The sequence below is a fragment of the Hemicordylus capensis genome, chromosome 3 (genome assembly GCF_027244095.1).
Source record: "Hemicordylus capensis ecotype Gifberg chromosome 3, rHemCap1.1.pri, whole genome shotgun sequence".
NCBI lineage: Eukaryota > Metazoa > Chordata > Lepidosauria > Squamata > Cordylidae > Hemicordylus > Hemicordylus capensis.
The window spans coordinates 343,301,411-343,326,958 of NC_069659.1; the positions used below are offsets into that span (position 1 = coordinate 343,301,411).

At 44.3% G+C, this 25,548-nt stretch overlaps 1 protein-coding gene across 2 annotated transcripts in view; it reads left to right on the forward strand.

The window, feature by feature from the left end:
• The window catches only part of MFN1 (mitofusin 1), a 40,507-nt gene extending 15,364 nt beyond the window's left edge, over positions 1-25,143 (forward strand). For both annotated transcript variants that reach the window (XM_053309349.1, XM_053309350.1), the window contains 12 exons: positions 3,990-4,097; positions 5,387-5,540; positions 5,703-5,770; positions 9,290-9,411; positions 12,155-12,281; positions 13,329-13,433; positions 15,408-15,510; positions 15,905-16,134; positions 17,095-17,250; positions 19,568-19,764; positions 23,617-23,751; positions 24,761-25,143. In XM_053309349.1, the coding sequence (XP_053165324.1) occupies positions 3,990-4,097; positions 5,387-5,540; positions 5,703-5,770; positions 9,290-9,411; positions 12,155-12,281; positions 13,329-13,433; positions 15,408-15,510; positions 15,905-16,134; positions 17,095-17,250; positions 19,568-19,764; positions 23,617-23,751; positions 24,761-24,830 (1,575 nt within the window). In that variant the 3' untranslated portion in view covers positions 24,831-25,143. The remainder of the gene's footprint in view (positions 1-3,989; positions 4,098-5,386; positions 5,541-5,702; positions 5,771-9,289; positions 9,412-12,154; positions 12,282-13,328; positions 13,434-15,407; positions 15,511-15,904; positions 16,135-17,094; positions 17,251-19,567; positions 19,765-23,616; positions 23,752-24,760) is intronic.
• The last annotated feature ends 405 nt before the right edge of the window (positions 25,144-25,548 follow it).

Here is a 25,548-nt window from a genome sequence, read left to right on the forward strand (position 1 = left end):
ATCAGATAGTCAGAAAAGGTGAGAAAAGAAACTGCAGATTTTTTAGGTGCAGAGGATGCCCTTTATCTGCGCTCAAACATGATAGCGATCAAACCAGAGCAAGCTATTGAAATGTTTCAAAAGCTGACCTCAGACTTACAAAAAAATTTATCTCGGGAATCCAAGCCTACTGTTTTACCCTCTCCAGGGTGAAAATTGAAATCCTGGTTTGACCAGGATTACGTGAAAGCCACGAACACTCTTTTAAAATAAGTAAATAAATAAACTTTATTAGTTTTAAAAATACAAAGATACCAAAATGAGGGGGGAAAGTGAAAGTAATATAAGATCAAAAGAATAGGATGCATCTCCAAGCTTCCAATATCCAGGAATAAAAACTGTTTTGCATACTTATTTTGCAACCTTATTATCCACAAATAAAGTACAATCTAAGTTGTCTACTCCAACCAAACGTCCTTTTAAAGCAAAATCCAAAAGAAAAGGTATGATAACAAAAAAGTGGCAACTCTGTCAATTTTGAGCTTCAAATTAGGACTGAATCTCGTTGGTTTTTATATCATTCAGGTATCTAGCATATTATCTACTAAAACGTATTTAATGATTGCGTCAAGGCAAACTGAGAAGAGAAAGAAGAAGAAAAGTAGTAGTAGTAGTAGTAATAATAATAAAAGAAAGCAGTGGAGTGAAGTAATCTGTAATTAAAAATGAACACTCTTATAGCCCAGTTGAAATTATATAAAGCACAAAACTGTCGGCCATTCCCATATGAATTACAGTGTCCGAAAAGACAATACAAGACCTTGTTGAAGGAAAAAAAGAGGGATGTTCAGAGGAAATAATGGCTTCAACTAATTCAGGCCACTAGATCTAATGATTCAGCCATGTTTTAGCAGAAACATGGCTGAATCATAGTGCGAGGGCTTCAAAGGGATATCTCTAGGCCAGATTGCTATATCCTGGCTGATACTTGGCAGATATATTTTCAGTCTTTGTGCATAGTAGAGCCTGCTTCAGACTCCCATATGCATCCTAGTCCAACAGATTTACCTACCTGGTCTCCAGTCACCATAACAGAGATTTAAAAGCTGGTAGTCTCCATAAGTGGCGCAGCGGGGAAATGCTTGACTAACAAGCGGAAGGTTGCCAGTTCGATCCCCACTGGTATTATATCGTGCAGCAGCGATATAAGAAGATGCTGAAAGGCATCCTCTCATATTGCATGGGAAGAGGCAATGCTAAATTCCTCCTGTATTCTACCAAAAAAACCCACAGGGCTTTGTGGGCGCCAGGAGTTGAAATCGACTTGACATCACACTTTACCTTTACCTAGCCCAGATGAAGTGTGGAAAAGCTCCTGGGGGTGACTATATACCTCCAGAATTCTTTAAAAATAACATTGAATGGTGGGCTCCATTGTTGGCCGTGTTCTTTACCTGTATTGATCAATCCCTATAGATTCCCATTGATAAGGGCTTTGCGATAATTATCCCTATATTTTAAAAAAGGAATAACATCTCTGTTGGAAGCTGTGGGACTGGCTGGACTGTGAGAATATCCTAGTTGAAGAGCAGGCAGGTTTCAGGGTGGGTTGGTCCACTGTTGATAAATGTTTAATATTACAGCACCTGGCTTAGAAATATAGTGCTAAGCCACATGAAGCATCATTTGCTGGATTGGTTTGTTTTAAGTCAGCATTTGACTGTACCAAGAGATAGATTATAGGGAGAAGTTGACAACCTCCACAATAGCTTGGATACTTAGAGAAGTTGGATACTTGGAGAAGTTGACAAGCTCCACAATAGCTTGGATACTTATGCTTATCCATGGATTACATGAAAATAATTGCCTGAGGGTTCACTGCAGTCCTCATGGGCATTTGTCAAACAAGGGGATGAACCAGGGCTGTATTCTGGCTCCTTTTTAATTTAATTATTACATTAATTATTGGTTGAGGCTCTTACCGACCTCAGCTTTCACTCGCCAAGATTGGCAGATTCCTGCTCTGCTTTATGCAGACGATACCGCTGTCCTCTCGTTCTTGGCAGTAATGCTGAGAAGGGCCCTCTAGGCCTTTGCCACCTACTGCTTAGAGGAAAAGCTTATCATCAACTACTCCGTCTAAAACATAGGAAGCTGCCATATACTGAGCGAGACCATTGGTCCATCTAGCTCAGTATTGTCTACCCAGACTGGCAGCAGCTTCTCCAAGGTGACAGGCAGGAATCTCTCTCAGCCCTATCTTGGAGATGCCAGAGAGGGAACTTGGAACCTAGATGCTCTTCCCAGAGCGGCTCCATCCCCTAAGGGGAATATCTTACAGTGCTCACATGTAGACTCCCATTCAAATGCAACCAGGGTGGACCCTGGTTAGCTAAGGGGACAAGTTATGCTTGCTACCACAAGACCAACTCAGAAGAATTAGTACACCGCCTTTTTGTCAACAGGCAGTTTTCCTACTACAGCACTCACCACAGATACTGATGAGGATGGCAGCCCAGTGCATTCTGGGACATATCTTACCGTGCTCACATTTCTAGTGTCCCATTCATATGCAACCAGGGCAGACCCTGCTTAGCTAAGGGGACAAGTCATGCTTGCTACTACAGCTCTTCTCCTTATAACAAAAGTTATGGTTTTTACCAAGGGTTTAATCACAGATGGCAGATAAACGGCCACAACATTAAATAGGTCAGGATATGTACATATTTGGTGGTTGTTTTTCAGGCTTTTGGTTCTTGGACAGCCCAGATTGCACATGCCTTGGAGATTGGTTGGAAATCAAATTAAGAAGCATAGCTGTACTTAGATTTTGTTAATTCCTTCTGTGGTTAGGGTATTTCAAGGTAAAGTTGTCGCTTAACTGCTGTATGGTGTACAGTCATGTGTCTATAGAGATTTCTGTCCCTTGGAGGCCATCCAGGCCAAGTTGGTGAGGGCCATTTTTGGTGTACCACATTGTGTACCTAAGGCTGCCCTCCGTTTGGAAGCGGGGTCTAACTCACTAGAGGCTCGGGCCTGGCCAATTAAGATCAATTTCTGGCTCAAACTGACACTTTGCCCTGAGGGCTTAGCTCCCTTGACTCTGACTGATAATTTTTATTCAGGCTGGATGAGAACCCTTGAGGAGAAAGTCCAGAGTAAGGGACTTTCTTCTCCAGCTTTGGTATCCTTGGGTTACCCCAAGGCAAAGGAGACCATAAAACAACATATTAACAACATATTAGAGACATTGACCTTCAGAGGGACAATAGTATGATCTCTTGCTGCCCAGAGGTTAGAAATTATAGTAAAGGTATTTCTCCAACAAAATACCTCTACAGTCTTCTTACAGTAAATCACTGAGGAACTTTAGCTCACTTTAATGAGTCATTCCCAGGAATCATTCCAAGCCCACCTGGATATGCCAGGGATTGAACCTGGGAGACCTCTTCCACACCCTCCCCATTCAAAATAATTTAGATGTCTAACTAGGGGGGGAAACCCTCAGAACATAATGGAAACCATTGGCCTTATTGGAAGGGAGATACCTTTGAACCCCATGTAGAATGGATCTGTACTTGCCAATCGGGAACAGTTGAAATGGTGGATCATGTGTTGGTATACTGTCAGTTCTATAGAGACATCCATTGCCTTTTAATAACTTCAATTTTAATCAAATTTCCAGGTAGATCAGACATATTTTACACCTCCCTCCTTCTCTCATATTCTAATACTGACATCACTTTTAATGTTGCAAAGTTTTGCTCTAGGGCTCACTTTATTAGGAAACAGATGTTCAAATCTAATGTTCAAATATAAATTCCTAAGATGCATACTGGTTTTTGAATCTGATGTGTAATGAGTGAATGACTAAGGTAGTTTTCTAGTAAGAAGTATAATAGCCCTTAACTCTGTTTTGTTGACTGTTGTATTTGTTGTTGTTCTCTGGTCTTGCACCATAATAATAAAGAACTGAACTTTAAAAAAAAACACCCTTCATTTTTTTAAAGGAAAAACACTTTTTTCACAAAGTAAATGAAAAACTTTCAAAACCAAACATCTTCATCTTGAATAATCGTTGGGATGCTTCTGCATCGGAGCCTGAATACATGGAGGATGTGAGTTTTTGCGCTATTTTGAAAGGGGCCATGGGTGTTTTAAATCTGTCTTTAAGAAGAGAACTCATTTAAGATCTCAAGAGACTGAAGTGATTTCAGGGCTTACCATCCTATGAGAAGCAATCAGTGAGGGATGGAGAAGGGTGTGAGGTGATAGGTTGCCTTTGTGTGTGGTATTTTCCTCACCTGTCCAAAAACTGTATTACATGGTTACATCGGAATCTGCCTTCTTCTCTCAGACCATTTGTTCATCTAGTTCAGCACTGACTGTGTTGACTAGCAGTGATTCTTCAGGGTTTCAGACAGGGGTCATTCTGAGCCCACCTGGAGATTCCAGGGATTGAACCTGGGAGACCCTTTCCACTCCCTCCCCATTCAGACGTTTTAGATGTCTAACTAGAAAAAAATAAAACAAACAAACCCAAAACATAATGGAAACCCACAAAAGGTTGCAAAAGTTCTTATTTCCTGTAACCAGAAGTGGCTTTGGGGCTTCCAGCAAGTCAAGAAAAGGCACCTTATATTCTTTCCCTATACTCATGGGAAAGAATATAAGAATTCAATTAATATGGAATTTAATGGCATTGCTGTAGAAAATAAAAGTTCTTACCTTTTGTGGGTTCCCACTTGAACTTTTAGATTATGTAGACATTGTAAACCACGTGCTACACTTCCTGGACAGGCAGGGAAATTGCACGATCACTCCCTCATTATCTGGTGCAGGCATTTTATTGATTATCAGCATAATAATCCGTTGATGTGCTGCAGTTGGGTTTTCAGTTAACCTTCTGATAACGAAATGGATGGTTGGGGATGGGGGGAAACTGCATAGCTGATACAGGAGAGCTCTCTAGCAGTCCCCTGACGCAAAGGGAAAAGCTATACATAGTGAGAAACACAAAGCAGCTGGTGAAAATGGCAGCCCTGCATCACGTTTTCCTCCCTAATACATAGTGATATATACCCCCATATCCTGATGCTGTCACTTTCTGCACTTTCCTGCTTCACGTAATTGGCTTGACATAGGGGAATGCACTGTGTGGCAATATCAGAACAGAGGGTAAGTTTTATTACATGGATTTATTATCTATAGATTTATTATATGAGCAAGAATGGAGAACTTGACATGGGGCTGCTGTTTTCTGCGGCAGCCCTGTGTTTCTAATAACATGCCGCTCCGCCTTGGGAGGCTGCATTGTTATGGCTTTGAACATACCCTTCCCTTTCTCTCAGTTGCTTTATGACTGTCTGATGATGTCCTCACGTGGGAGTGTGCTGCCTCTCTGCAGGTTCGCAAGCAGCACATGGAACGTTGCTTGAAGTTCTTGGTAGATGAGCTCAAAGTCATCGATCCTTCTGAAGCCCGGAATAGAATCTTCTTTGTATCGGCCAAAGAAGTTCTCAGTGCTAGGAAACAGAAAGCCCAGGGCATGCCTGAGGGAGGTATGTATTGTCTGTCTAGGCTTTTCCCACCATGTAAAGTTTCCTTAAAACTTTGGTTTTTGTTGCATAAATAAATAAATAAACCTTAAGATTTAAAAAGTCAGTATTCATTTTATAGTTTCAGATAACTTATTTCTAGCAAGTCTTTCTCATGCTTTGTAGGTGGGGCACTCGCTGAGGGATTTCAGGCACGGTTCCAGGAATTCCGGCATTTTGAGAAAATGTTTGAGGTAAGCTTCTCGAGAGCCTGAAATCGTCATGCTTTCTTTAAAAACATGTCATAGTGACCTTTTCCCATCTCGGGGCCAATTTAAATGTTTCAGCCTTCATATGGAGGCCACCCACAAAAGGATTTGCCTGTGGTGCCACCACTTCTGCCGCATGCAGAATTTCATAGGTATGCACTCCTTGGGGGCATCTGTGTGGAAATCATAAATTTTCAGTTGGTCCAAGACACTGTGGTTTACACAAACTAATCTACAAACAAACATAAATCAAACTGCTAGGGTGGTGGTGGTGGTGGGTGTGTGTGTGTGTGTGTGTGTGTGTTTTAAGCGGCCTCTTGATCTATTGTCTGTATTTGTATATTCTCCTCAAACTCTTTTGGAGACCATTCCAGAAAGAGACTTGAGCTTGGTCTTCCTGTGCAGCAGACTGAGGTGGGAAGAAGGTGTGGAGTTGTGAGGTGGCAGATTGGACTGAACCACTTCAGTTGGTGAATGTTTTTGAATGTTGCCATCTGTAGAAAAACTCCCTGCAAGGAGATAACTAGCACAACGGGGAACAGACTACACTGGAACTTTGCTCCATGGTGAACGGATTTTACTTTCATGGAGTTGTTTATGGGGGAGTGTTCAAAAATGAAACCCTCAGCTACAGTTGAAGTGGTACAGTCTTTTCCAACACGTAACTTCTGTTGCATGCATAGAGGAGCCCAGAGTGGGCTTTGGGTACCGTAGACTCGTGTGATCTTTTCCTCTTCCCTCACTGTGGAGAGAATTGAACACATTTGAATTGAACATTTGATTGCCTTAACTGCAGTATGGAGGCTGCATTTCTTAGAAGGCAACACAAGCGGATGGCACAAGTCAGTGGTCATCCGAGATTCTTTGCAGTTGTCACAAGATGGGGTGGCAAGGGAGCAAGACATACTAGAGTTGTTTTCTCCTGATTGGCAGCAGATGTCTCCTGTAAAGTTTTGACATCACATCACCGACCCATGTTGAACTTGACTTGTAGCTGTCCTTGAATTTGGCTTAAATTTTTTTAAAAAAAAATCTCTTGGTGAGATTTTTTTAAAAAACGACTCCTTTATATAATTCCTTGGCAGCAAGCCAATTATTTATGTTTGAACAGTTGCCTCACAGTTCAGCATACTGAAGCTGCCTTATACCGAGTCAGGCCATAGGTCCATCTAGCTCAGTATTGCCTATTTTAATTGGCTCTCCAGGGTTTCAAGCAGGAGTCTTTCCTCGCTCTACCTGGAGATGCCAGGAAGTGAACCTGGGACCTTCTGAAAGCAAAGCAGATGCTCTGCCACTGAGCCGCAGCCCGCCCGCCCCCCATGGCCTCTCCCCAGCAATTGCTCAACGTCGTAAACATCTTTGCACGCAGAAAGTCCCGGATCCCATTTCTGGAACCTTGTGTTAAAAGAATCTCGGGTAGCAGTGGTGGGAAAGACCCTGAAGAGCTGCTGCTTGTTGGAGTAGAAAACACTGGGCAAGATATTTATTTATTTATTTATACATTTCTATACCGCCTTTCGTTAAAAAACAACCCCAAGGCAGTAGCCCCACTGTAGGGAGAATAAAAAGGAAGTTGGGTGTAGCCAATGGGGGTTGGGTAGGATTTAAATGATGTAACAGCTTAGTAGTGGAGCATAGGTCCTGCATGCCGAAGGTCCCAGTTTTAGTCCTTGGCATCTCCACTTTGAAGAATCTGGGGAAGCAGGCTTGAGAAAGGTCCCTGTCTTCTAACAGTCTGGAGACATTGAAATAGAAAATATTGAGGGAGATGGATCAGTGGTCTGCCTCAGTCTAAGGAAGCTTCATATGTTGTATATGTCTGGATATGGTTAATAAGTTAACTTGCTTGAACCATGTACTTATTCCTTTACTGCTCTGTTCCCCCCCCCCCCAAAAAGACCCATTACTAATGTTTGTACTTCTTATAGTCTTCTGCTACGGATTTTCTGGTTTTCTAGTGTGTGGGGTGAGATCATAACCCTTTTGCCTGCCACCTATCTGGAGGATGTCTCTTCTTCTCCGCATCTTGTCTAGCTCTAACAATGTGCTGTTCTCTGTGAACCTCTTGCTTTTTCATTGCTGATTTCTAGATCTGCTTCATCGAGGATCAAGGAATTCCTTTTAACTTTTCTTTCTTGTTGCTTTTTCCTTTTCCTTTTCCTTCTTGCCATCAGTTGAGATTGTAAAATGGAATGTCCTGGGTACAGTAAAAATAGATACAAGAAAATGGAAAAACAAAAAATAAAACTCTTCTTTCTCCTTGTCAATAGGGTGAATAATAATAAAAAATAGCAGTCAGCAGCTGGTCAGATCTAGTCCTGCGTGGGAGGGGAGTCAGATGTGAAAGCTATGCATTCCCTTTCTCTCCTCCTCTTCCCTGCCCCACTCCGCCCCAGACATTTCAGGTATTATGGAGGAAATTCTTTTGAAATAGCTCAGAAAGATGTAGGAAGAGCAAGAGAAGAGAGATGGCGTAGTTAATCAGCTAAAGCCAGTCTGCTGTAAAGGGGACATGCCCCCAGAGCCTGTGGTAGCAAATTGGTATGTTTCTAACATGCCGCACAATACAGATAATGTGCAAAAAAATAGTGTGCAAAGTGGATTTCTCCAGCCTTATTCCTTTTTAGGCCCACAACTAAAGGGCTGGGGAAGGGAGGAATGGAAAGGAGAAGGCAGTGAGGCTTATAGAGCTAGCTGTTTTACCATGCCTAAGAGATGGACCTTGGGATAGTGGCCACTTGAAACACTGTGGTAAGACAGCTTCCTTTCTTCCCTGGGATACTTCCCAGTGGATTGTGCCTAATCCTTGAATGGAAACTTTCCACATCTTGAGGTTTGTTTGCCAGTCATTGTTGGACTACAACTCCCATCATCCCCAGGCATAAGCGGCAGTTGGGGATGATGGGAGTTATAGTCCAACCACAACTGGAGAGCCTCAAACTCCCATCATCCCCAGCTGCAGTTTATTATGGCTGGGGATGATGGGAGCTGTAGTCAAACAGCTGGAGAGCCTCAGGTTGAACACACCTGCAGCCAATCCATTCCCTCTTTGAGTATGCCTGTAGGATAGATGCTGCATTCACACATTGCTGTTCTAGGTGTATGCTGCACACATACGTGTAATGTACTGTAAAGTATAAAGTGCCCCTAGTGAGAAATAGCAATAGAAGCCCAGTGTGTAAAATTCTGAGTGAATGGCTAATGTCAGATGGATTTACATGAATCATTACTATTTTTTTTAAATAACATTCTTTCTTTTGTGTTGTACACATTACTGTTGCTGGACCAGACAGAGAGCACCAACTTCCTGCTATAGTTTTTCTTTTCTCATCTTTCGTTGCCCCTTTGCTTTCGTATGTAGGTTTTGTTTTCTGTGTTTTTGTTGGCTCTGGGATTTTGAGTTCTAATAAGTAGCAGCGCGGTGCTTTCTGACCTAGAAATTCCTGTGTGTGGTGTTGGTTATGGAATTGCAGTAATGTGTATTGTGGCTTGGGCCCCTCGCAGGAGTGTATCTCGCAGTCAGCTGTGAAAACCAAATTTGAGCAGCACACTATCAGAGCTAAACAGATCCTAGATACTGTGAAAAGCATTATGGACAACATAAACGTGGCAGCAGCCAACCAAAGGTAGGCCTCTCCTCTTGCGTTCACCTTGTTCAGCTAAGCTAGATAGAGTCATTCGGGGGGCACTATCCTTTCTCTCCTTGATCAGGAGATGTGCAGCCTGTAGCCCAGTGCCACCTGACAAGAGGTGAGTACAAGATTTCCCTGGCTGCTTGGTCTTCATGGGGCTTTGTCCCTTCAAGTGCATGCCCACTCAGCCTAACTAGCCTTATGTGTTCTAAGAACTTTCTGTGTGTATGGAGGGATATTCAATAGCAATAGCACTTACATTTATATACCGCTCTATAGCTGGAAGCTCTCTAAGTGATTTACAATGATTTAGCATATTGCCCCCCAACATTCTGGGTACTCATTTTACCGACCTCGGAAGGATGGAAGGCTGAGTCAACCTTGAGCCCCTGGTCAGGATCGAACTTGTAACCTTCTGGTTACAGGGCGACAATTTTACCGCTGCGCCACCAGGGGCTCTTCAGTCACACAATCCCCCAGTCTGAAGTGCTATGGCAGAGGTTGGTTCTCATCCCCCATGCCAGTGAGGACTAGCCTTGGAGAAAGAGGCTCTGGGGTTCTCAGCCTCCATTTTCTCCATCATAAGCGAGACTGCTGCTCAGAATCTGCAACTGCACTGTTCTTGGCAAATATGTAAAAAGTGGAAAGTAGATCCCAGAGGTTGATGGAAAGCATTCCCAAGCATCGAGAGAGAGAATGAATGATCTCCTCCTCCAGGGTAACATAAGTGCTTGTGATTCTAATACAGAAGTGCTTGAAAAAGCAAGCAGCCACATGCAGATTAGGGATGTGCACTTACTGTGATTCAAACTACAATTCACAGCACAACCTGGGCACCTTTAAAAGGGAGGAGAGCAGGTCCATACCTGCTCCTCAGCTGCTTGCTGCAGCTTCCTGTTTCAGCGACGTACTTGCCCAGCTGCCATCATGCACATGACCTCCATGCCTGTGTGGCGGTCATTTGTGTGGTCAGCCCTGCCCAGCTGCCCTTGCGTGACAGTGTGACGCATATGACCGCCACACATGCCATCGTTGTGTGATGGCAGCTGGGGGGAGCACCACTGGTGCACGATGGCAGCTGGGGGCGGGGGTGCTGCCGAAGCAGGAAGCTGTGGCAAACGGAGGAGGAGCAAGTACGGACCTGCTCTCCTCCCTTTAAAAGGTGACCAGGCTGTGCTACGAATCGCTGTTCGAATCACAATTTGTGCACATCCCTAATACAAATATGTCCTCTGGCATCATGCTGGTCAGAAGTTACTCCATTTACACTGTCTGTAGCTGGTTGCTTTGCCTAGCTCTGCTTTAAGGGCCACTTGAGAGAGAGGAATTGAAGGACAAGTTCAACAATACAATGTGCTCCTGGGGCAGAGAAATGCTCTTAGTTTCTGTGGCAGGGAGACTGGCGGGGAGAGCCTGGCCTCGCTCTGGCCAGCCCAAAAAGAAGCGCACTCAAGGAGAAGTGGTGGTGGATGCCTACTACTTCAGTAGGCCCAGCAAAGAAAAGGTGCCAGGCCCTTTGGGGCGGGGAGGCGATTGTTCAGGCTCATGCAGGGAGGAAGCCAAATCCAGTGCTCCAGCTGAGAAGAGAGAGTAGGCAAGGGGCTCAAATGAACAGTCTGCCCCTGGGTCTCTCTGAGACTCAAAAAGGTCCCGTAAAAGGAATCCTTGGTGGCCCATCTTCATGGCGTTTGCACCAGAAGTGAAGTCCCAGATTAGCACATAGTGCAGGGGGTCGCAATTTGTTACGCAGTTTATTGTGGCTGGGGGTGGTGGGAGTTGTAGTCCAGCAACTGCTGGAGTGTCTCAGGTTGGCCATTCCTGGCATAGTGTCATGCTAATGTTAGCTATAAATACATGGGTCTCCAGCTAGTGGGTCAAGAAGACCCACAAGCAGGCCATTTGCTGACATAAGATGAGCTACGCCCATGGCACTGTTGAGGGGTGTGAGGAGAAACATTAAAACCCTCACACAGCAGAGCATGCTCTGGTGGTAAAGAAGTTCAGCCTGAGAGATTATCTGGAGAAAGTAGGTTGAGTTCAAGAACAAAGGTTTATTAAGAAACTAAAATGTCACATACTGAGAGAGAGCCATGGAGCAACATACCCAAACGGGCACTACCGTTCAACAACTGAACACTTCTGACTCTTTAACTGACCGAGACAGACCTATTAATATAACTCCTCATGCCTCTAGTGGCCAGAAAAGGTTACTGCAGTGCTAAGAGCAACGCTTTTAAGAATTCTCACTTCTAACAGGCATCACCACCATTTATTTATTCTCTCTCTCTTTCTCTCTCGTTGTTTGTGTGTTTTCAAAGAAGGGGCATCAAGCAAAGGAAGTTGGGGCTCCTGTAGCTTTTGATAACTGGGAGGAATTTGGAATTCTAGCAAGTGGAACATTGTCGTGCAAGGGGTGGCAGGTGGTGGGGGGAGCTGCTAAATTCCCTCTTCTCCATGACTGTTAAGAGAACAGAAGAACCATCTTCTTTGCATCTGGTCAGCCCAAGAGAGATGGTCATATAAGAGGGTAGGATTTAAAAGGAGCAGTCCCTTGTTGGGAATCAAAGGGATATTCTTAGGTCAAAGCGTACTCCCAAGTTGATGTTCTTGGGGGGCGTTCCTGGTCTCCTGAGCCAGGGAGCTGGCAGAAGCATAGCACTCAGTTTTTATCTCCACACTTGGTATCCTGTGGTTAATTGGGGTTCAGGGGCTGATGTCTGCCTTCCCTCTACCTTAGAGTCCATTCGATGGAAGAGCGAGAAGATCAGAAGGACAGGTTGGAGTTTGTTCGAAACCAGCTCAATCTTTTAACGGATGACACTAAGAAGAAAATCAAAGACGTTACAGAGGAAGTTGCAAACAAGGTAAGGTGCAGGCAGCTCTGGGGTACAAGGATGGTGGAGCCTGGCCCATTAATTCACAACGCACTACCTCACCGCAGGTCTTGTTGTGTCTTTCCAAAACGATAGTTCTTGACAGATGCATTGCAAATGCTTAGTGAATTAGATTATAGTGTCATATTAGTGACTGTCGGACATTTAAAAGTGTCTGGTGCTGGAATCGCTGCCTCATCAAGTGAAATCAGTAACACACTCCACATTTTTAAAGGTTATAGAACAGGGTAGTTGAGAGCATGAGCTATGAACTGGAAGTCGCTGGCCTGCCACTCAGAATCTCCCAGGCCCAGCCCCTCCTCAGATCTGTAATATGAGAGGTGTTAGTGAGGTGGTTGTAAGGGTGATGGTAATGGACGGCCATATCTAAAAGGTTGGGTCATATGTTTTGCATGCTGAAGATCCCAGGTTCAGTTCCCAGTCTCCAGTTCACTAAAGTCATGTAGCAAGGCTGGGAAAGACTGCTGCTTATCACCCCAGAGAGTAGCCCCTAGTCAGAGTAGATAATATTAGACTAGATAGATCAATGGTATTACTCAGAGTAAGGCAGCTTTGTGTGTTAGGGTTTTTGAGATGACGTCTGGGAAGCAACCTGAATACTTGCATCAGTATTTTAAATCCTAAATACATAGTAGGAAGGGGCAAAAAATTACCGAAAGCAACACTTTTGCAATGTAACCCCAGCTAACTTGGCAAAGAGACACCTTTTAACATGGTGATTCTCTTTATTTAGCAGGGGGAGAGTAACTGGCCCTGTCCACCAGTACCTCCAGTGACTGTTGCTGGTATCTATCTTACATTTCTTTTTAGATTGTGAGCCCTTTGGGGACAGGGTTCCATCTAATTTGTTTGTTTCTCTGTGTAAACTGCCCTGAGCCATTTTTGGAAGGGCGGTATAGAAATCGAATAAACAACAAACAACAAAAAATAATAATAATTTTAGAATAGTCGCTCCTATTTCCCCCCTAAAGATTCTTCATGCTCTTCTTGTCCCTCTACCCATTCTGTCTTTTCCAGGTATCCTCTGCCATGACGGATGAAATCTGTCGACTTTCTGTTTTGGTAGATGAGTTTTATTCTGACTTTCACCCATCTCCCCAAGTTTTGAAGCAATATAAATGTGTAAGTGGGTAGAAATCTTTGTTCCTTTGTTCTTTTAGCATTCCAAGACGGATATGTTTCTGTAGTCAATTTCTGTGTTCCCTGATCATGGGTTGTAACAACTGATACACATTAATTTCCATGAATTTAATATGCAGTATTATTGGCCAAATGCCATGGGAGGCATGCATTGTATGCCAATATATGTTATGATGACATGATATGTTAATAGCAAATTGCCCATCAGATAGGAAGAATGTTCAAATTTGTACCAAGGCTCATATTTTACCAGGCTCAAAAAGCCTATATCTCTTGTTCTTTAGAAATTCCTATTTACTTGGTAAACTATTGCCAGGATTCTGGGGTCTTAGTAAAACTAATCATATTCAGAAACATACTCTTGAAAAGGCAACATTAACTGGGTGTATTTCAACTGCTTAACTCATGTAATGACAGAGAAGTCAATGGGAGACAATAGAGTTAATGGTCAGAGAAGTACCTGTAATAATTAAGTCTCTGGGTATTGCAGACAGTCCTAAGATAGTTAAAGGGGGAGATGGGACTGTTATAATAAAATAATATATGCAAAATAGTAGAGCATATTATATTTGTGTGTGTACAGTAGGTATTAAGAGCAGGATTACTAGGGATAATTTAATGACATTATATGTTAATAGCAAATGGCCCATCAAATAAGGAGAACATTCAAATTTGTACCAAGGCTCATGATGCCATTTAGAGCTTGGAATATTCCAAGCATGCAAGCGGGAAGTGGACAGAGGGGGAGATCGTTGGCCTGCTGCTTGCCCTTAACTCTGTATTGAGAGAGCCTTTTTCTTACCTCTGTTCCTAAGAGGGTAGAGCATTTGGGAGGCTCTCCCAAAGGTGAAAATCCTCCCTCTCACCTTTATGGCCTTCGTTGGCCCATTGCATTGAAGGAAGTGAGCAGTCAAGGAGGCAATTATGACATTATTATGAAGATTTACTGTGTGCATGGCTATTAATGAGGGAACTTTTGAAGAGAACCCTGCTGATGGTTTAGAAATAATACTAAGAAATGGGACCTGCATCAAAATTTGCAGGTGTATTTGCAGCTCTGTTCAGGGCTGTAGCCACCTGGAAGAAGAGCCTTGTAGTGTGGTTCAGAGGTCATGATAGGAGTTGAGGAGTGATTGGAGGAAGGGGAAACTCACTCTCACTCACACCCACCCCCACCCACCCCAAAGCCTTCTCTCGCTGTGCTATATTGCACTAGAGCCTCAGATTATTGCTGGTTGCTGGGTTGAAAGCTGAGCATTTGACTTTTGGGGGGGAATGGGAAAAGCTGCCAGTCTTCCATGTAAACTGTATATACAATATCAGGCCTGTGCAAAGCTTCAGCCAAAGCTGAATACTCCCCCTGGCACCACACAAAGGCAACCCTTCCCATTGTGCTAACCTCTGTGCAGTACTGTACTTGTCCTCTACTGGGAAAAGTGTGGTGACGGACCACACTTCCCAGTCTTTCGTGGGCACCTTCCAAGATGGTGCTGGTTTGGAGGTTGACGTGTTCTTCTAGACAAATTCATGGAGGACAGGCCTATCAATGGCTACAAGTCTGGTTGCTGTGGACCACCTCCAGCCTCAGAAACACAATGCCTCTCAATCCCAGTTGCAGGGGAGCAGCAGCAGGAGAGAGGGCATGCACATACCTCTTGCCTGTGGGCTCCCCAGAGGCATCTGGTGGGCCACTGTATGAAAAAGGATGCTGGACGAGATAGGCTTTGGGCCTATCCAGGAGGACTGTTCTTATGACATGGCTTCCTTTCTCTTCCCCAAGGGCCCTGTTGGGTGGCCCAGTTTCACTTCCAAACTGATAGGTACTTGGCCACCTGAAATTGCTGTTTATGATATGAATATAGTCAAACCTAACTTTGCTTGCACTTACATCTGATTCACCGTTGTTAATCTGGCCTGCTTTTCCTCTTACTGTCTGATTTATTTGTGAAATGTTAGAAACTCAACGAACACATAGAAGAGGGCCTGGGAAAGAACCTGGCTGACCGTTGCTCCAGTGAAGTCAACAAGTCAATGGATCAGTCGCAACAAGAAATGATTGGTAACACTAATGCTGAAGGGTGCATTGATTCTGCTCTCCTCTCTCCCCACCCCAGTTCCCTGCGCTGTCTTGTGTGTTTGATTGGAAATGTATTGCCTGCAGTTGCTACAGTCCTTCAGATCTAAACATCGTTACCTTTCCCCTCTTCTTTGGCCAATCCTTCAGTCTTGCTGGTAAACAGCCCGTTCATCCAAAAGTTGTCTGTCTCATTGAGAGACCTTCTGCTCTTTAGGCCTGGGGTTTGTTTGAATTAGGCTTCCCATTGCCTAATTTGTGCAAGACGGCTGGATTGGATCAGGCTGGTCTGAGGGCACATATCAGAGGCAGCTAGCAGAAGATGGGAGCAGGGTTTAGAAATCGGTTTAACCTTGCCTCTTCCATATTTCTCTCTTAGAAAACCTGAAGCCTCTGTTGCCTTCCGATGTTCAGAATAAACTCCACGTGCTAATTCCATGCAGGAAGTTTGACCTCAGCTACGATTTGAATTGTCACAGCTTGTGCTCTGACTTTCAAGAGGACATCACGTTCCAGTTCTCCCTGGGCTGGTCCTCCCTTGTCAATAGGTTTCTGGGCCCTAAGAACACTCCCCGGGTGCTCCTAGGCATTGCAGAGCCAACCTTTGCTGTAAGTGCTTCAAAAGTTTCTATATATTGTTTTTTAAAAACTGTTTTTATTGGTCTTAATAATGGGCTGTTCTAGATTTTTTTTTAAATTATCTAAACTGCGTGAAGATGTGTTATATCAGGCAGTTTATAAATCTAAAATAAAATGAAAGGCTTTCCTAGAATAAGTTTGTGTTGCTGCTTTATACAGACAGACCCTGATCCTCCACATACAGGTAGCATTTCTCATGTGAACAGGGAGCTCTTGTGCACAAGGACTTCCTTTGCTCCCCCTACAATCGCTGATCAGGGGGCAGCTTTAAGCCTATGGCCAATTGGTGTGTCTGTGTCTGAAACTGCCTCCTTCAAAGAAGCAAAATGAAACCTTGTGCACGTCAGTGCCCAATGCCATTAGATTGCAAATCTTTACATTGGAGCCAGAACTGTATTATTATTAGTAGTACTATTATTGTTGCTATTTTCAATTAAAAATGTTCTCAAAGCAGTTTACATAAAAAAATAATAACTGCAAGCAAAAGGATTACAGTCCAAAAGAGATACAAAGTAGTTGCCAGCAATGGTCCCTGGACAGAGCAATGTTGAAGATGAATAGGTCAGTTCCTCTCCCCCTGCTAAATATAAAAGAATTATCAGTTTGGAAGGTATCTCTTTGCCCAGTTAGCAGGGGTTACTACTAATTTTGGAATACTGTCCACACTATTCTGCAACTTCTATACACAGTATTCCAAAAGTGGCTGCAGAATAGATTTGTAAAACGGCATTATAATATTAGTCTTACTTTCAGTCCCGTTTCTAATTACCCCTGGCATGGAATTTTCCTCTTTCACAGCCAAGTTGACATTTTCATTGAGCGGTCTACCGCAACCTCACTATCATTTTACTGGTTAGTCACCAATACCTCAGTTTCTGTTGTTCCTGCTCTGCTCTCCCATCTAGGTTCATGTCAAAGCTTCTCTCTTAGATCCCTAGGTCACTAGCTTCAACTCCTTGCTCCACCAGTGCTCCTGCCTTGACTCCAGAGAATGCATCTCAGGATGAACTCATGGTCTCTTTGGTAACAAATTTGGCATCACTGACGTCCCGGACCTCCATGACAGTCATCATTGTTGGAGGAGTGGTAAGGACCATGACCAGTTCTTTGCCTCAGTAAGAAATCCATGGAAATGAGATAGAGCCCCTGGTGGCGCAGTGGTAAAACTGCCGCCCTGTAACCAGAAGGTTACAAGTTTGATCCTGACCAGGGGCTCAAGGTTGACTCAGCCTTCCATCCTTCCGAGGTCGGTAAAATGAGTACCCAGAATGTTGGGGGGCAATATGCTAAATCATTGTAAACCGCTTAGAGAGCTCCGGCTATAAAAGCGGTATATAAATGTAAGTGCTATTGCTATTGCTAAATAAGTAGTGGTGGGTGGCACATTGTTTAGGGTGCTGCTGTGGACACAGGAACATAGGAAGCTGTCTTTTATAAAGTCAAACTGTTGGTCCATCGAGCTCAGTATTGTCTACACTGACTGGCAGCAGCTCCAGCCCTACCTAGAGATGCCAGGGAACGAACCTGAGACCTTGTGTATGAAAGCAGCTGCTCTTCCACTGAGCTATGGGCCCCATGCCCTAAGGGTATTATGGCAGACTGTGCTGACATGTGGTTGTCCTTCCAAATGCAAACCAAGCTGGGCCCTGCTTAGCAAAGGCGGCAATCCATGCTTGCTACCACCAGATCAATTCTCCTGTCTTGTACCTTCCGAGAGGTTCCTCCAATCCATCCCCATAAGGCCCCTTCCCTCCCCGGTTCTGTGCATGCAGCATCTCTTTTGTGAAACCATTCAGCCATAATGGTTCTCTTCTAATTAGCGGATCCAAGGCGGCAATCGTATCCCCTCCGAAACACTTATTTTCAGTGGCTACAAGTCTTGGCAATAAGGCCCTGGCTTCATAGTTGAGGCTTTGTCCAGCCTTCTTTAAAGTGGCCTATTGCACTCATTTTGTTTAAGGCAGGATAAGTAACAGTAGGCTTAAGCATAAGCAGTTAGGTGAGGGTGGTAGATTGGCAGCGGTGGGTGGGGTGGGAGCTTGCTTTTCAATAAATCAAGGGCCGCAACTGCACAGGGGAGTGTAGTTATTACATGCAGAAGGTCCCAGGTTCAATCCCGGGCATCACCTGGTAGGACTGCGGGAAAGCACCCCGTCTGAAATCCATCAACAGTAGGCAAAAAGCAAATGACCTTCTGTCCCTGAGAAAGAATTGGATAAGCTTTCCCCCTGTTTTTGTTTTTGTTTTTAATAACAAAAGCCAGCTTGGAGGGCCGTTGATGAGTTTCCTCAAGATATCATTCCATAACTTGGGGGCCGTTGCAGAAACGTTGACACTTTTCTGTCACAGATCGGATCCCTGCAGATGATGGCCTTTAGAGCAGAGCCCTCCTTGAAATCTGGATAATGGGGAGCTCATACAGGGAGGGGCAGCTCCTCAAAGAGGGAGAAGCAACCAGCAACTGGTTTGAGGTTTCCTGCCTCATAAAGCAGGGTGGATAAAAACTTGATTAAAAAAAAAATAGATTGGATTTTGCCCTTAAATTTGAGCTACAACTTTCTTTTAAAACTAACCTTTAAAATGACAGCAAAGCTTAAAGCAAACATGTCTCTTAAAACTGAACATATGACCCTTGTACGAATGGATGCAGAGCTGCATTTATTTATTTATTCATTCATCCATTTATTACATTTATAAACCGCCCCATCCAGGGGCTCTGGGCGGTGTACAACAACTTTTTAAAAGACATAAAACCCACAATTCAAACACAATGCTAAAAACAATATAAAAACAATTCAAAAGTGATTAAAACCATTTAAAACCAATTAAAATACTTTTTAAAAAACACCACTTTATTTGTGAAAGAACCATGAGGGAGAAGCATCGTCATCAACCATAGAGTGCACCAGTTTATGTACATATTACAGCTCAATACTGAGGCTTTGTAGTGCAGAAGCTTCCGCTGTCCCCGCTGAGGCTGTATAAAGGCAGTTTTAAATCAAATTTGTTATGCTTATTCCAGTCCTGTTAGTGTGCACTTAGTAGTATTTAAATAATAGAATGTCTTATTGAAATCAAGGGCTTAACATCTTTGTGACTTTAAATGGCTGATTTAAATGGTTGTGATCCTGAATCACTCTACACTTTCACAAGCAAACGTTCATGGTTTCATCTTACTAGGATATTAAGTCCTAGTCACAGACTGCAGCTCAGTAGTAGGGCATCTGCTTGGCATGCAGAAGGTCCCAGCTTCATTCCTTGGCATCTCCAGGTAGGGCTGGGAAAGACTCCTGCCTGAAACCCTAGAGAAGCTGCTGCCAGTCAGTGTAGACAATGCTGAGCTAGATGGAGCAATGGTCTGACTCAGTAGAAGGCAGCATCTAAGTGTTTCTCTCTCCTCCAGGTGTGGAGAGCTGTCGGCTGGAAGGTCATTTCCCTCTCCTTGAGTATGTACGGGCTCCTGTATCTCTACGAGAGGCTCACATGGACAACGAAAGCCAAAGAGCGAGCCTTGAAGCAGCAGTTTGTCACCTACGCCACAGAGAAGCTGCAGATGATCGTCAGCTTCACCAGTGCCAACTGCAGCCATCAGGTGCAACAGTAAGTCGGGTCTGTTTTCACCACCGTCTCGGAGGAAAGAGGCTTCCTTCGCATGCTCCCGCTCAGCCCTTCCCTCAAAGGAAACCCGTGCAGTGCCCATGAAAGATGGGCCTGGGCACTGCCTGCATGTTTCCGTTGTTGAATGCAGAGGCCAACGGATTATATTTATTTATTTATTTATTTGACACATTTTTATACCGCCCCAAACTTGCGTCTCTGGGCGGTTTACAATAAAACAGTGCAAATGACAACCGAGATTGACTGGAGTCATTAAGCGGAGGTCATTGGGAGAGCCTGTGGCCTTCTGCCTGGCCACTTTATCTGTCCCCCCCACCCTCCCGCCCTATCCTAAAAGGTCCCAGAGGATTTGCAGCATAGGAACCTGCCTTCTACTAACCCAGATCATTGACCCAGCTAGTCCAGTATTGTCTGCTCCGGCAGGCGGCAGTTCTCCAGCGCCTCAGGCAGAGTCCGATTCTTCCAACTCGAGATGCTGGGGACTGAACCCGGGTCTTTCTGCAGCCCCTTCTGTGCCCCTCAGAACAATTCTGTACTCGCCATCCTTTCCCAGCATTTATAAACTAGCTGGGTCCATGTCGCTGCTTTCATCTGTTCTCTCTTTCTTCTGTTCCCTGGCGTGATCACCCACCATAACAAACTGGACAAGGAAATGGGGGGCCAGAGCTTCAGGCCCACTCCCAGCATCTGGAGCAATGCATTCTTGTGCAGATGGGCATGATGGCCAAGTACCTGGCTGTCTTCCCTCTTGATCAAGGGTGTTGTGTACATCTCTCGAAGCGTGTTGTGTATCTGAAGTGATAACACTCGAAAACCATACCTCGTTGAAGTGACTGAGAGAATAATCACACTTGTACCCTTCTTGAGAATTTACCTATCTTTCTGTAGTACTTGGATGAAGAGTTCTGTGTATGCAGAAGTCTGCATACCCCACCGTCAGAATGTTGGCCCTGCATTTAATTCCAGTAGTTTCACACAGACTTTTTAACCAGGGTTCTTGGTATGTAAGTCTTCCAAATGCTTCCCCAAGGAAACCTAAGTTCTGCGACTAGACTAAATTATGCAATTAACATGCCTACTGTGTTGTTTTGTGCATTCGTCCTGTTTCCAGGATTTGAGGCATCTTCCCTCCTCTTTTAAAGAATTAAAAGAGCAGATTGCCTTACTTCTAGTAATGACTACTCAATGCAGTTGTCATAGACCATTTTTAGCCTACTTTCCTTAAAGAAAGTAAAGCTTATGAGATCACCTGGCACTCTGTGTCTGTGTCTGTGTCCCCCTCATTAACTTTGCAGTGCTTGGACCAATATGAACCAGATTGGGTACAGTTGTAGGGACAACTCAACAGTGTAGTTTGTAATGATGTCATGCACCCCAATTCAAGATGGCAGACATGTGAATATCAGAGGCGCAAGTGGGTTAACTGGAGTACCACCTGATTTGGACCAAATTTGGAACAGTTGTGGGGACACCTAAATGGTGTAGTTTGTGGTGATGTCAACCACCCCAATTCAAGATGGCAGATGCATGAATGTTTGAGGTGCAAATGGGCCAACTTGAACTGTCTAAGCCAGGACTGTCAAACTGCCGACCTACAGGCCGGATGCGACCTGCAGAGCTTGGCAGTCTGCCCCCTGAAAAGCCACTGCCACCATGTTTCGCTGCCTTCCACTGCACTTCTCCCTTTGGCGGCCATGCTCCTAACTCGTTACAGCGCTCTTTACTCCCAACGATCGCCACACTTCTTCCTGTCACGCCACTTTACTCCCTGCCCCCGCTGCACTTCTCTTTCCCACCGTGGCACTCCTTAACCCTGCCACAGTGCTTCCCCCATCCCCACCACTCTCTGAAGCAGTGGCAATCCGAGGCCTTGGCCACTGCCACTCAGAAGGAGAAGTGGAGGCTTGCGTAGTTCTTCACTAGAGCTGGCTGAGGCAGGCCTCAGGATGTAGGTAGGGAGAGCTGGCTGGCTGGCTCAGAATTATTATTATTTTTAAATCAACCTTCCTCTGAGCATATCCTGGTGTAACAGGTAGTGCATTCAGCTAATTTAAGTGGCAGGATAGTCTGTGCAAAATTTGGTAGCTGCTCAGAATTCTGTCTTCAAAAAAAAAAAAGCCTTTCCCTGAGCATATTCTGGTGTAAAAAAAAGAGAGAGAGAGAGTGAGGAAGAAAGGGAGTGAAAGAGTGTAGATAGGGAAGGAGGAAGACAGAAGGTGGTGCTAGGTGGGTGCAGTCCCCTGGAGATGCATTGAGATCAACCAGGCCCACCACATGATTTGAGTTGGACACCCCTAACTTAAGCAATTTGAGCCAAATTTGCTACAGGTGTAGGAACACAATGGACAGCTCAAGGGCATAGTTTGTAATATTATCCACTCCAATTCAAGATGGACACGTGAACGGTTGAGACACAAGTGGCCTAACTTGTGGGCTGCCTAACTGATTTGAACCAAATTTGGTACAGTTGTAGTAAGTGCCACATAGGGACACCTCAACGATGTAGTTTGTGATGATGTCATCCACCCCATTTCAAGATATGTGAATGTTTAAAGCTGAAGTGGGCTAACCTTTGGGGATGGTGATTATCATTTAAGATCATAGTGAAAGAAGACAGTCTCAGAGGCACAATGCCTCTCAATCCCAGTTGCAGGGGAGCAACAGCAGGAGAGAGGGCATGCACATACCTCTTGCCTGTGGGCTCCCCAGAGGCATCTGGTGGGCCACTGTGTGAAACAGGATGCTGGACTAGAGAGGCCTTGTGAACAGCAGGGATGTTCTTATTATTTCTTACCAGAACAACTTGTTCCTGCTCCACAGTTTCCACAGAATACATTAGATTGTATAATTTACCCACATTCAAGGTTTCCCTTTTCTTCCTTACATGGGTAAGTAAGGAAAGTAAGGGGAGTTTCTGAAGTGGGATTTTCATAAGATAATTAAGAAGGACCTGCTGACCATACCAAAGTTCCAGCTAGTCTAGCACCCTCTTTTTCACAGTAGCCGACCACTCACCTTTGGGAAGCCCACCAATATCACACACAGACAAGCTGCCTCTGAACACCAGTTGCTGGGAAACAACGGCAAAAGCGTAGAGCTGCCTCTAAGCTCTAAGGCAGCATATAGGCCTCATGATTAGTTCGACCCTTGCTAACTGGGCAAAGAGGCACCTTTTAACGTGGTGATTCTCTTTATTTAGCAGGGGGAGAGTAACTGGCCCTAGTACTTCCAGTGACTGTTGCTGGGGTCTATCATGTTTCTTTTTAGTTTGTGAGCCATTTGGGGACAGGGAGCCATCTTATTTATTTATTATTTTTCTGTGTAAACCACCCTGAGTGATTTTTGGAAGGGCGGTATAGAAATCAAATAAATAAACAGACTCTTTCTCCATGAATCTATCAAATTCCCTTTGAAAGTCATCTAGGCTAGTGGCCATTGCCATATTTTTGAATAGTCATAATTTATGACTTCCATAAATTAATAAGGCATTGTGTGAAGAAGTCCTTTTTGTCTGCCCTGGATCCCCTGCTAAGCAGGTTTCACTGGATGACCCCAGCTAAACAATTGAACTTTTAGCATTGTTGGGGGTGGGGCAGGGCGGAGAAAAGCTTCTCTATATTCACTTGTCCATAATTTTGATTCTCCATCATGCCCTTTTAAAATGTGCTTTTTATACACTCTCTCTCTCTCTCTCTCTCTCTCTCTCTCTCTCTCTCTCTCTCTCTCTCTCTCTCTCTCTCTCTCATATATATCACTCAGTTTGGTTGCAGTCTTTCATTCTGAGCCTAGGGTGGAAAAAGCTGATGGATTAGATGTTATGGCTTTCTCTTTTAGGGAGATGGCCACAACTTTTGCTCGCCTGTGCCAGCAAGTGGACATCACCGAGAGGAACCTGGAAAAAGAAATTGCAAGACTGTCCAAAGAAATCGATCAGCTAGAGAAAATCCAGGGCAAATCCAAGCATCTCCGGTAAATAGCCACAGGGGAGGTCGCCCAGCAGCAGGCAGCTCAAACAACTTCTTTATGTTTGTTTGAAGCATAGGTGCTTTTGAGCATCATGAAATCATGGCTGTGTGTTGAGTCGGGTGGTGAGTGGGGCTCAGCAGGGTGGTTCTGGAGCCCCTCTCACATATTGCACAACAGAAACATGTCCATATGCCTGGCAGGGCGCCCTGGCCAATCCTCGCTTCCCAGTCTGTGTGCCTTATGATGCATATAGTTGCAGAAGCAGGTTTCATGTGTGCACACATTACATGTGTACTTTTGTTAGATGTCTACCCCTTGCCTCTTCCCTTATTTTTAAGACCCTGAGAACTAGTGGGAACTGGCTGCTGCCAGAAGACAGTTTCCTTCATGACACTGACAGCTGCTTGAACCATCATCTGGTTCAGCTTGGTCCTCCAGCTTCTGTTGGACTACGGAAGGTTTGAACAATATGAGTTTCCCCTAAGTGGAGCAGGCATAGGTGGTGGCTGTCCGTCTTGACTGTGCAGTTGAGACATTTAAAAGAGGCAGTTCTGTCAGCCATAAACACCCCAAGGGGTTGGTGGGGTTCAGGTCATTCCCTCCTGAGAGGGAAGAAAAACTGCAAGAAGTCAAGTGGCAGAGAGAATAAAACCAAAAATGAAAAGGAAGAGAAAGGTTACTATTATTTGGTTGGAGGGAAGAGAATGCCGGCCGTCCAGAGATGTTGACTTTTTGGAGGATGATAAAAAAAACTGAGGTGGTTAAGGGGCGCCATGTGGTGCTAGGCAGAAGGGGGTGGAACCTAAGAGGGATGAGAGCACTTGGAAGAGTTCCTGATCCTGCCTTCACTAGAGCATGAAGCCCAATTGTGTAAATTGACAGGTGACCACTAGAAGAACCTGTTACAGGTAAGCAAGCTGACTGTTCTGTGTAGATGATTTGTGAAGGTGGGACAGAACAGCACAGTACATCCATATGTGGACTAATCTTTTTCTTCCCCACTGCTTCATAGGAAAAAGGCTGTTTGCCTCGAAAATGAATTTGACTGTTTCACAAAGGATTTTCTTCAGAAGAAAAAATAGAGAAACCCCCGTGTCTTTTGCTCCTGTTGGGCATCCCAAGTGGAATTTACAGGACAACACAGTTTTCCACACCCTCAAGTCACATGGATTTTTCAGGTCATTCTTGATTCCACTTGCTCAGTCCTGCCTGGCTCCTTTGACACTTTCGTAATGAACTCTGCCCGAGAGCTGTGGGAGCAAAGCAGTATTACCACTGAATGAAATTGTTTTGCAACTTTTCGTAAGAGAAAGAAATAATTTATATTTACTGGTGAATATAAAATTTATTATTTGGAGATGTAAAAAAAAAATGAAATAAACGAGCTGATCTATAGTAATTTGTGTTAGTGTTTACCCCGCAAGGGGCAGCCTCCTCTTTCTGGCATCCAGGAAGAGAAAGAATCCACCCTTGCCCTATATCAAGGTCTTGGGTTAGCTGGAATTCTCTGTGGGAATGTGGGCTGCTGCTTTTTCCAAGACTCTTTAAAATATAGAGTGATGGCAAACTTGAAAAAGGGATTTACGAATGCCAAGACAATCAGTTCGGCTGGGCATAAGGTGCATCTCCAGTTTTGGAATTCTGCGGAAAGACCATGATTCTACCATCATTTGTTGCAGATTAAAGGTTTAGTGTTCTCACAAATACAGCTCCCTAGTTCAGTTTAGGTAGCACCTTCTTATTTTTGTCCAGAGCTTGGTGTAATTGTAGATGCAGCTGCTTTTAGGGATCCTTGTAGGT